The sequence below is a fragment of the Penaeus chinensis genome, chromosome 4, assembly GCF_019202785.1.
Source record: "Penaeus chinensis breed Huanghai No. 1 chromosome 4, ASM1920278v2, whole genome shotgun sequence".
Taxonomy (NCBI): Eukaryota; Metazoa; Arthropoda; class Malacostraca; order Decapoda; family Penaeidae; genus Penaeus; species Penaeus chinensis.
This window is the reverse complement of record NC_061822.1, coordinates 17241301-17253800: the sequence shown is the minus strand read 5'-3', so window position 1 is coordinate 17253800 and position 12500 is coordinate 17241301. Positions and strand designations below refer to the sequence as shown.

Sequence of the window (12500 nt, the reverse complement as noted above, 5' to 3'; positions counted from 1 at the left end):
ATAATATGGATTGTTGATGGATGATTAAAGAGATGGATAGATGAAAGACAGATTCACAGACATGGTCATAGGTACACGAGACACAAACAAACCCATACATACACAAAAAAGAAACGCTATATGGTACTCAAACACCCACCTTATCGTGCCTGTCGGAGAGGGGAACGGCGATCCGAAATTGGTTTCTTGGTCAGGAATGTTAATTTTAAGTGGCTGCATTTTGCGTTTGGGGGGAGACGGAACCCTGGCAGGTGGAGGGTCTAAGTCATCTACCAGCGACTGGAACTGAATCTTAATGTTTGTGCTGGGAAAGCGTAGTGTGCATCTGCAAAGAAGACAGAAAGGGACAAGAGTTAGCATGGGGCTTTGGGAAGAGACCCTTTGTTCCTTGCGGATAATTTACAGCAATCTGAACATATTGCATACTTGTACTTTTAACCCTTTACACTGGGATGCTGGGATGGCATGACATGCATAACATATCCACTGTGATTTGAGTTTATTGATTGTTCACCCAAGGACTTAAGTCACCAAGGAGTCAATTTCAAATCTAACATATCTCACTTCTTTATCCTTTTCCTCGATTTTTTTTTTTTTCAATGCTATTAGTATCTTAGTAACATTATAATAATCATAAGTAAAATACCAATAGCAATATTTATTTTGATCACATTAGTAAAAAATTAAGAGAGATGAAGTCTTCTTTTGTGTCAAAAGTCACAATGGACAATATATACACCTGCACATATGAAGGGTCAAGAGGCACAATCCATAATCATGGAGTAGAAAGAGAAACAGCATCCCAAAAGACTATCTGCAACATGATGGAACAACATTTGGAATAAAGTTGCTGCATTACAATGAACTATACAGTGTTTGTGGCAATGTGTGACAAAAATGTAATAAACTAACCATAAACCAAAACAAATAATAAAAAATGCCAACATGAATACCTACTGCAACACCAGAAACACCACCATCAACACCATCACCACCACCACCAACAGAAACAAAACCAGACCAAGACCACACTTATTCATCACATTCCCATAATCTCTACCCCCGTATTTTCACATCAAACATTCCATTTTGTATAGCAATGAACACACTCCACCAACATGACAATCAAAAAAATTCTACATATGAGAGCACAATACATCCAACTGTGATAATAATACTTCACAATATAGCAGTAACAGTGTCATGTTTTTCAGAGTACAGGACCCTTGTCAATGCATCGCACAGTGCACAACTTTTTTTCACTTTCCATTGTTAGATATCCCATTATTTATTTTTTTTTGTTTAGGGGGGGGGGGGACCAAGTGTAGATTAGAATATTTTTCCTCGTCATTCATGCTTTACCATACGATTTACTTAATTCCAGTATACAAGAATATGTAATAAAAATTACCATGTAAAGCAAGGCATACAAATGCGCAGTGCTAAAGAGTGCACTACACATCTGGCTCTAACCAATGCAGAACCTTGCTGTCTATCCATAATCAATAATATAAAAAAAAACAATGATGATAATAAATAAATTATGAATAAACAGCAGAAGTATTAAATATTGACAAAATTCTCAATAGTAGGTGAATTAAGGCAGAAGATTAAATAAAAAAAAATATGAAAGTAATAGTAGTAAAAGAATTATTACAATATAAAAACAAAAACAAAAAATTAAACAATGGATATCTTAAATACACAATAGATATGTACAGTGTAAACAAATAGATGAGGTAAATAACCTAATTCTCCCAAGCTCAGAAGTATTTCTGTTAAATAAACAAATATTTTCAGTTTCTTCTTCAATCTAATCTAAACGAATATAGACAATACATAGTAAAAGGATTTCACAGAAGAACCAGAACAACATATACTGCCATGATTACATCCAATAGCCTGGCAGATTAAAAAACGGCAATGAATAGTCAAATTCATCATCTCATTTGTATCTCTATACGCACCACCACCTTTCAGAACATGACAAAATCCTCTACACTGTAATGAAAAATCTTTCAAACAGCACCTGCACTTCTTCAGGGTATGAAGTTTTTACTCTCATGCAGATGTCTATATGCATGCTACACGAGTTCTCCCAGTGATGACATGTACAAAACTTTGTGGGAATTAAATTCTACAGCTGAGGTATGTCATCACAGATTCTCTCCTCTTCTCTAATCCATTTTCCTCTCTTTACAAACACATAATTGTGAGTAATATATTTCTTTACATTTCAGTTATTCCTCCTAAAATGTCTGGAAGCCAAGAAAATGCTTAATGCAATTAAAAATACCATAAAAGAGAGATTATGTTTCACACTTTAAATGGTCAGTGATCCCTAAAGTAATGCATCAAAGACATATGACTGCTTAATTATTCTTAGACTCTCCTTCACCCATCTATTGAATTACTCCTAATGACCCGGGAATAGGCTCACTGTCACATGCTGGCTGTTTGCAAAAGACAAACTGAATAGTTTGAGTTTGACATATTGTATTGATGTTTGCCTATCCCTTGTCTTTCATTACCAAATGTAAGAATATATTGAATGTATGGGTCGATTCTGACCGCCGACATGGGCATAACATTGAACTTTGTAAAAAATATATTTCTTCTGAGGTGCGGGCAAAGGCTTTCCTACATGCCATCTGTGGTGGAGCTGTATGTCATATGCAGTGAAAAGAATAAACCTTTCATAACTTTCATAAGTAGCAAAAATAACATAATAATTGTATACAACACACAGACTTAAAAGTTTAATTCCACACACCTTCAAATGAGGGGGGAGGGGGAGGGGGAGGGGGAGGGGGAGTGGGAGGAGAACAAGGAGGAGGAGGACAAGGAGGAGGAGGACAAGGAGGACAAGGAAGACAAGGAGGAGGATAAGGAGGACAAGGAGGACAAGGAGGAGGAGGACAAGGAGGAGGAGGAGGAGGAGGAAGAGGAGGAGGAGGAAGAGGAGGAGGTAGAGGAGGAAGAGGAGGAGGTAGAGGAGGAAGAGGAGGAGGAGGAAGAAGAGGAGGAGGAAGAGGAGGAGGAAGAGGAGGAAAATGAGGAGGACAATGAGGAGGAGGAAAATGAGGAGGAGGAAAATGAGGAGGAAGACAATGAGGAGGAAGACAATGAGGAGGACAATGAGGACAATGAGGAGGACAATGAGGAGGAGGAGGAGGACAATGAGGAGGAGGAGGAGGAGGAGGAGGAGGAGGACAATGAGGAGGAGGAGGAGGAGGAGGACAATGAGGAGGAGGAGGAGGAGGAGGAGGAGGAGGAGGAGGAGGAGGAGGAGGAGGAGGAGGAGGAGGAGGAGGAGGAAGAGGAGGAGGAGGAGGAGGAGGAGGAAGAGGAGGAGGAAGAGGAGGAAGAGGAGGAGGAGGAGGAGGACAAGAAGGAAAAGGAGGACAAGGAGAAGGAAAAGGAGGACAAGGAGAAGGAAAAGGAGGACAAGGAGAAGGATGAGGATGACAAAGAGAAGGAAGAGGAGGACAAGGAGAAGAGAAGGAAGAGGAGGACAAGGAGAAGAGAAGGAAGAGGAGGACAAGGACAAGGAGAAGAGGAGGACAAGGACAAGGAGAAGAGGAGGACAAGGACAAGGAGAAGAGGAGGACAAGGAGAAGGAAGAGGAGGACAAGGAGAAGGAAGAGGAGGACAAGGAGAAGGAAGAGGAGGACAAGGAGAAGGAAGAGGAGGACAAGGAGAAGGAAGAGGAGGACAAGGAGAAGGAAGAGGAGGACAAGGAGAAGGAAGAGGAGGACAAGGAGAAGGAAGAGGAGGACAAGGAGAAGGAGAGGAGGACAAGGACAAGGAGAAGGAGAAGGAGGAGGAGGAGGAGGAGGAGGAGGAGGAGGAGAAGGGAAGGGAAGGGAAGGGAAGGGAAGGGAAGGGAAGGGAAGGGAAGGGAAGGGAAGGGAAGGGAAGGAGAAGGAGAAGGAGAAGAAGGCGAAGGCGGAGGAGAAGGAGGAGAAGGAGGAGAAGGAGGAGAAGGAGAAGGAGAAGGAGGAGGAGGAGAAGGAGGAGAAGGAGGAGAAGGAGGAGGAGGAGAAGGAGGAGAAGGAGGAGAAGGAGGAGGAGGAGAAGGAGGAGAAGGAGGAGAAGGAGGAGGAGGAGAAGGAGGAGAAGGTGGAGAAGGTGGAGAAGGTGGAGAAGGTGGAGAAGGTGGAGAAGGTGGAGAAGGTGGAGAAGGAGAAGAGGGAGGAGAAGGAATATGAGAAAAAGGATAAGAAGATTAAAAATAAGGGGGAGAAGGAGAATAAGAATATGAAAGAGAAGGAGAAGAAAGAGATTAAGAATAAGGAGGATGAGAAGAAAGGGAACAATAATAAAAAGGAGAAGGGTATAGAAAGAGAATAAGAATACAAAGAAGGATCATGATGCTTGAATTCTAAACATCATGCAATGCATCTGAAGCTGTAACTATGTAGAATATTTATGACCATGTTAAAGGTCTGTATAAGCAGATTTAGGATGTCAATATTTACATTTCAAGTAAGAAATGAATAGAGGTAACAGCTCAAAAGTTATGTGATGAATAAATATATGAATAAGTAAATATGTAATCATACCTCCACTTCAGAATCCAAACCATACAAAGAATTAATGTTTTCACATGCAGTATCAGCACACATGTAAGTAAAAAAATAAAAAAATAATAATAATAAAAACATTGAAACCTCATCATATACAATCAATTTCTTTTGGAAGAAACCCAATGACTATATTCTTCATCAATTCCTTAAGAATTACCATTTTCCCTGAAGAATCCTTTCATTGAAAATAACAGCACAAATGAAAAATTTCCTATCAATCAACTGCAGTAGTCTATAAATCCAAATAACCAGTTTCAATTTGCTTATGCATTCAATGCCATCATAATTTAAAAGTAGAATTTTTTTTCGCTGGCAACGTGGATGTGAACCATATTACCACAATTACCACATACCATAAAGTAATGGTGGTAACTACGGGGGAGATTTGTAACTTTTATATTAACCATTACAGCATCTATAATACAGTTAAATTTTCCAAATCTATTACTTGGGTTATAATTTCATTTCAATTCTTACAACTTCTTATACAGGTAATCATTAATTACTAACTCCAATCAATCCCAAAATTACAGCTCCAGCATCGCATTCATAGAATTTGTGATGATAGTGGTAACCCTGATGTGGACTAAGAACACCCATGCCTCTCTGCCAAATCTGACACGGCACTGACAGAGTCACATGTGGTACAAGTGACAGTCATACGCAGGGAACACCTACTGGGGACTCAAAGTCTCTTGGCATGGTTTCATCAAATGTCCATGATTAATCATATTTCTGCTACTTAGATGAATCTGATTTTTTAAAAATCTGCAATAACTAAAGAGATTATTAAGTTCACTTAGAGAGATGATATAGCCATGACACAGCTAAAAGACATTCCCTCGTACCCAATTACTTTTAACACCATATTCATCCCAGAAACAATAAAGAACAAACAAGAATTGCACAGACCTTCCTTCCTCTATACACTTTCACTCCTGATACTATTATCAATCATAACAAATCAATTATTCCATTCTTTGATGACACACGTAGGAATATTCAAACGTTACTCTCCTAGCTCTTTTAACATTCACACGAGATATTAAATCCTGTTTCAGTTCTTTGTTTTTAAGGTTTGTTTTCAACTTTTTCTATGTCCTCTCGATGTTTGGATAGCACGACTAGTGGAGATTAAAGTGAGGATAAGGTTAGCTCATGTGAAGTAAAGTACTACCGTATTCTCAATTATTCTATGTCCTGTTATGTATCTGAATAATAACTAAAATAAAACTGATGTTGCGAATCTAATAAAGCTTCTTTTCTCCATTTTTTATAATATTCAAAGCAAAGTTCTGCACTTGAATTCTGTAAAGAGTACATATCATATGGCTTGCAATACAATATCAGGGGCACAAGCTGATGTAAACAAAATCGTAGAACATATGCGCAATAAACATGGAGAATGTAGAAAGTGAATGATAACTTGCTTCCGTGAGACAGACTCTTCATGGAATTATTTCTTAAACGATGTATATGTGCTACAGAATTCTACATACCTATGAAACATGAGTTTGGATGCTGGTAAAGGGAAACTGCCACAAAGCATAAAGAAATTGAACACAGCATTTCAAACTAGTCACAATTTGCTCTTCAGATGAAGCAAATAACCAAAATAAAATCCCATTAGTTATTTGCTTCATCCGGAGTGGAACTGTTGACGAGTCTGAAACGTTAAAATAATATTTTTTCAAATTGTGGCGGTTTCCTTTCAATTTTGTGTACACAATATTGTGTTTGTTAATGTTCATTGGATGTTGGATACCACAGACACAGATGCATATGATTGTTGTCTCTGATTATTCCACAAGGACAGCTGTACTTGAACAATGATATTAAACAAAAGATAGAATAAATAAAAAACATTGTCTTGCAAGTATAGCACAGGCTTTATACATGTAAAAAAAATTGCCATTATAAACCAAGTTTAACTATATATCGGTACCATATTATTTCTACTGTATTTTCCCCATAAAAATCCACAAATCCAATCATATCAAAACATTCACACCTGACAAAAATAAGTAAAAACTATATATATACATATATCAATTATTACTAAAATAACAGCCAGAATAATGACAACCATAACTATCATCTCTATTATTGCGATTATATATCTATAAATCAATAAATAAATTAATAGTTATATAAATCAGAAAAGAGTTTAATTACAAACTGTTCAGATTCAAATGTCAATTAAAAATAGTATTCCTAATTCCTGGCTAAACGCACGTATGTATATGGCAATGTTCTGGCATGGCTGGACTGAGCTGGTTACAAGATGTGCAAACTTAACTGTTGTTCACTTGTTTACTCCGTACTGAAGTCATTAAGGAGTCATGGGGCCCTTAAAAGTAGGCTTGATGTCATTTTTCAGCCTTTTTAATGGAAAATCATACGTGCTACAGCCAAAATTATACAGAAGGGGGAAAATACGTCTTCCATGCTTTTAACTTTTAACTTTTCCCTCCAGCAGCTAATTGCGTGTGCCACCAACACACTGCTCAGAATGGGCACATGAAATACCACCATTGGCATCAAATAAATGTCTGTCTAATTCTAAAAGGTAAGTCATGCACAAATAGAACAACAACAATAACAATGATACCAATACCAATCATAATAATAATGAAAATAATAACAATAACAATAATAACAATAAAAATACAAAGAACAGCAACATAAACAAAAACAAAAATAAAAACAATAACAAAAACAAAAACAATAACAAAAACAAAAACAATAACAAAAAACAATAACAAAAACAAAAACAATAACAATAATAAAAACAATAACAATAATAAAAACAATAATAATAATAAAAACAATAACAATAATAAAAACAATAACAATAATAAAAACAATAACAATAATAAAAACAATAACAATAATAAAAACAATAATAATAAAAACAATAACAATAATATAAACAATAACAATAATAAAAACAATAATAAAAAAAACACCAACACCAACACCAACACCAACACCAACACCAACACCAACACCAACACCAACACCAACACCAACACCAACAACAACAACAACAACAACAACAACAACAACAACAACAACAACAACAACAACAACAACAACAACAACTCTGGTAAAACATATCTAAATACCCCGATACAAGAAAGCTCCATTAAAAAGCCATCGCAACTAGGGACTAGAATGTTCAAATGTTTCCAACACCTATAATCCACAGGACAATGTGTGGTCTACAAGTAACTTAGAAACACCAACTTCAAAGCACTAGGCCTTTTAAGCTTATTTCCGAGGCCGAGACAAAGTCACACACAGCGGCTTCAATAAACACTGCACCCAAGCTTTAGACGAACTCCACAAGCAACACAACTGCAATAACGAAACAGCCTCTAGAAATAGTTTCTCATCCTATTGGGAACCTATACAACTGTATGTCACAATCCAGGAGCCAAGTTCCCCTGCATGCAATCAATCAATATGTATATAATGAACTCGTGCCATTCGGGTATCTGTACTCTTGGCATGCCCAAACATTCACAAACTGATGGTCACTTTTCCAAAAATTTAACATTTGAAAGCATTCTTTTCTATCCTGTTAAGAAGTCTTTGATATCTTTTTAATGCATGTGCGGCAAGGAATAACCAGGTCAATTAATGAGGTATTACATCTAGCATAGACAGAAACAATACCCTAAGCCCAGTGCTAATAAAAAAATTTGCAAAGGTTTAATGAATATGTGCTTCTTTTACAATCTTACTTACGTAATTTTCATCAAATTACCTTTCAATCTCAACTTACCTGGCAAATGCAAGTATTGCAATCTGAGCTCACCTAGTAATTGTACATAAGCATATTTCCACCAAATGAACAAACACTCTTTAATGTTTCTATCCTACAACCTAGGTATGATAACGAACCTGAAACCTAACAGGTACTTTATATATGGCTAATGAGGGACAAGAAAATCCATCAAATCTGTCTCTGTATATGATCTCAAGCCTCCCTTTTTCATTTCTACCAGTATTAAACTATACTAATCTTCCCTTTGCAAAATTATTCTTTAACTAGTTGTCCACTGCTAGCCTCCACTACTCAATTGCTGTACTATAACATCTCATGTAACTCTGCATGCATAACCTGCCTTCCAATTTCAAGAGGCAAAATATATAGTTACCACAACAGGAGTATGGTAAATTTTACTAACACACCAGTGCATCCATCAGTGTTTCAGTCACCAAGGCCAATAAACCTCAACTCGTACATTCAGGCGCAATAAGAGCTTGTACACTACTATGGTATTTATCGTCAAAAATAAGAAAAACTTTTTACACGCTACCTTACCAGAGTATACATGGTGGCTTGTTGGCTTTTGTCAGTAATTGCTTGACACCATTCCAACACATACTAGAATAAGACTCTAGGCTTTCTATCAGAGATCACTGCAAGGTTTAAGGGATTTCAGATAGAACAGTCCCTATAGTTACAAAGTTCATGTCTCCCCAGCTAACAAACCAAAAACCAACGTAACCCATCATGGACACCAACTTAAACCCTGCTCATATAGAATTCCAGCTTCTCGGATAAAATATCTATAGGCAGACTTTACAGAGAAGTAGCTTTTATTCAAATTCATCCACAAATACCTATATCTTGAGTGAAATAACGCTATCAACTTCACAGTCTATGTAAAACAAGGCTAACAAAAATGTATCTTAATATCATTAACACCTATCATTTCCACTAGTGTTAAGACAAGATTTCAACATAAGCAAAACATGTTTGAACTTCAATCCCGATCAATAATGCTGACTGACAAAACACATAACTGATGATTTTCCCAATAGCGAATGTTCAACCACACTAAACTTAAGGTTATGGTCCTAAAAGACACTACTACTGCTAGGTATGAAGTATAATCAATTAAGTTCATGAATTTATACTCAAAAGGCTACATTTTGTGATTTCATGGCTTCTACATTCTGTGCACTTGAAAAGGCAAACAAAATTTCATGGTTTACTTTCTGGCAAGAATGCTTATTGACCTTGGGAATTTGTTGCCAAATAAGCAACCAGTCCGAGCTCTGCCATGCTGAATATGGAATCTGCAATACTGCCTCATGCAGTTCTATGGCAAACATCACCCTTTCAAAAATGAAGTCAAGATTTCAAACCGAGATTCAATAGCAGTGTATATTGTACCCTGTAAAAACAACATTCTATGTAATATGTATCTTGTTATGGCTACCTTCCCTAATCAGATCTGCTACACTTCCTTTATCATCATCATAACAGGCATTTAAGAGATTACATTACCATCTGAACCATCTCTCTGTATGTATGGACCGCTTTTAATTTAAAAAAAAAGGATAAAAACAGTCAGAAAGAGAGATAGAACAACAAAAATAAAGATATGATTATATGCAAAACTTAAAATAATAAAATTAGATAAACAAAAATCAATTTGTACAAAATAAAGATCCTCCCTATCAAAACCTGCTGAACTATGTATCAAGCAATGACCTTCATGCTTTGCACTGCATGTGTCAACAAATATCTACCATCTTTTTTTTTTGAGCTTGTAAACCCTGTGGTATTTCATCTTTAATAAGGAGCTAATCCAAACTATCTTGCTAAAATATTAATGGTTAAGGTTGCTGGCTCCTTTCAAAACATTAACTGTTGAGGCAAAAGGACTACTTGACATGGTCCTATTCTATATAATTACTAGATCTGCTTACCATCGCTTTGACAAATCATCTAAAAAGCCCAAAGTAAAAATCCTAGCAGTATTATAAAAAGAAAAGAAAAGAAAAAATTAAATCTAACCCAATACAACTACCAATGGTTAATCTATACAGCACAGTAGTGCTACAAATAAAGGAAAACATCATGGAAAGCATCACCCATACCCTAAGTCCACTTGGCATTCCTAAATTTCAGCATACCGAGGACTAGACAATTTTTGCCAGGGGTGTTTGTGACGTGGAGTAAGAAACTTAGTCTCTGGCACATGCACCCGTACTGTAAAGAATTACCTTACCGAACCCTCACTATATTTTAAAAAGTGCTCCCTTCCAAATATCAACATTTTTAGTGCTCTGATAACTGACAATAACACATTATTTGAAAAATTTCCCCCTTCCCCCATAAACAATAATATAAAAAAGCATCAACTATCCCACCACACACACTCAACGCAACAGCAGTATCACGTCTTTAAAAGTAGTCCCTTCCAAATAATCGCATTCTCATTGCTCAGAAGACTGATAACTAGATATCAATTAAACATTATTTGAAAAATTTCCACCTCACCAACATCTGAGTTAGCAACAAACATCCTCATCCGCTAGATCCTCCCTCGGAAACTTCGATCACTGTATTTTTCAATTCTCGAAGACATTTTTACTAAAATTTAAATACCAAATAGTATTCCAGAGATTTCAGAACTTATCACAACACCATCACTTTTCCTTTCAGCCGCAATTTTGATACAAAGATTTCAAAAACAATTAATGTTCTAGAAAGAATTTTCCATTTGCTGGTTCCTTTGGCACATAATCCGCACTACCAAATCCACAGAAACTATCTGTGCACATACATATGCAACAAAAACACAAAAGCAGCCACTAAATCCTTCAAAATAACAAAAAAAGGAATGTTGTACTTTTCCAAACAGCAACACTGCATGTCCACAAACACTGCTTCCAAAGCAGGTCCCTTCCCTCACACCAGGCCCGAGAGCAGCCCCATGGCCTCCTCACGCCACGTCGGGCACTCTTGAGAGGGCAAAGGGCCTATTGAAACCAAGGAGGAACTCACTGTCTGGGCAGCTGCAGGGGCGGCGCCCCCTTCCTCTGGAACACCCCGTCCACGAACACGCCGTTCTTGCCGTTGCAGATCATGTAGAAGTGGGGCGTCTCGAAGTATATCTCGATGTGGCGCCGCGAAATAAAGCTATTGTGGCCCATGTTGACGTCCACGTCGCCCTTGCTGGAGTTGCGCCCGATGACCACCCGACTCTGGCGCACCATGTATTCGAATTCCTTGCCTTCCAGTCTGGCAATGGGCGTTCCCTTCCTGTCGGGGGACCACGGCACGCGGTGAGGCGAGGCTGGCGCGGACTTCTGAAGGGCTAGCAGGGCCCAAGCATGCTGATCCGGGCCCCTGACAGGAGCAGACATCGTGGGGGACTCTGCGAGCCGGTGAAGATGGCGACACGGCACGACGACACACTCTCCCCGCCGCGTGCGCACGGACATGCAGCTCGCTCCCACAATGCCCGAGACAGCACACGCGCGCCGCCCGCCCGCCCCTCGCGCCCGTGTTTGTAAACAACAGCCCAGCAAATCGGGCTTTTTGGTGCGATGCCGGCCTGGAGCTGCGGCCGAGGGGGGGCCAGGGGGCACTTCCAGGGCGAGGTGCTGCTGGCTCCGGGGGCACCAAGCAGAAGGCTTTTCCGAGGGAATAGAGCTCAAATGGCCGGACGAGATCGATAGGGGGAAAAGAGCTCGTTCTCTCTCCCTCTCCGCACTCGCACGCACTCGCTCACTCACTCTCTGTGCCGTCACATGGCACACGGGGCATTTCGAGGCAGTAGGCCATATATGGCAGGGATTTCGTAAGCCATTCAGTAAAAAAACAAGAGTGGGCTACCGCGCTCGATTTTTTAAAAGACGGAACGGGCCTCGAAATCGACTTTGATTATATTTAGCTGCGCTCAATTTTAACAGAATGCAACGTGACCCAAATGACCTTGGCGAAAAATTAAACACGAGGCAGGAATTCTGATATTGGTTCTCATCCTTTCACTTAACGGAAATTTGGCAGTCTGATTCATATAGGAAATGTAATGAGCACCGGCTGTTGCAAAGGCGAACGTATTACCCGTCAATTGCCAGAACTACTTTGGAACTATGGAA

General features: G+C 38.7%; 1 protein-coding gene across 6 annotated transcripts in view; it reads right to left on the bottom strand.

Moving 5' to 3' along the window:
• Window positions 1–12294, bottom strand: part of LOC125048363 (forkhead box protein K2-like) — a 37104-nt gene extending 24810 nt beyond the window's left edge. For 2 of the 6 annotated variants that reach the window (XM_047647070.1, XM_047647052.1), the window contains exons 1-2: window positions 11401–12290; window positions 140–325 (exon numbers count right to left, since the gene is read on the bottom strand). In XM_047647070.1, the coding sequence (XP_047503026.1) occupies window positions 140–325; window positions 11401–11840 (626 nt within the window). In that variant the 5' untranslated portion in view covers window positions 11841–12290. Of the gene's footprint in view, window positions 1–139; window positions 326–11400 lie in introns of all 6 variants that reach the window. The other 4 variants (XM_047647045.1, XM_047647061.1, XM_047647038.1 and 1 more) reach the window with 4 other exon arrangements.
• Between the last annotated feature and the right edge of the window lie 206 nt (window positions 12295–12500).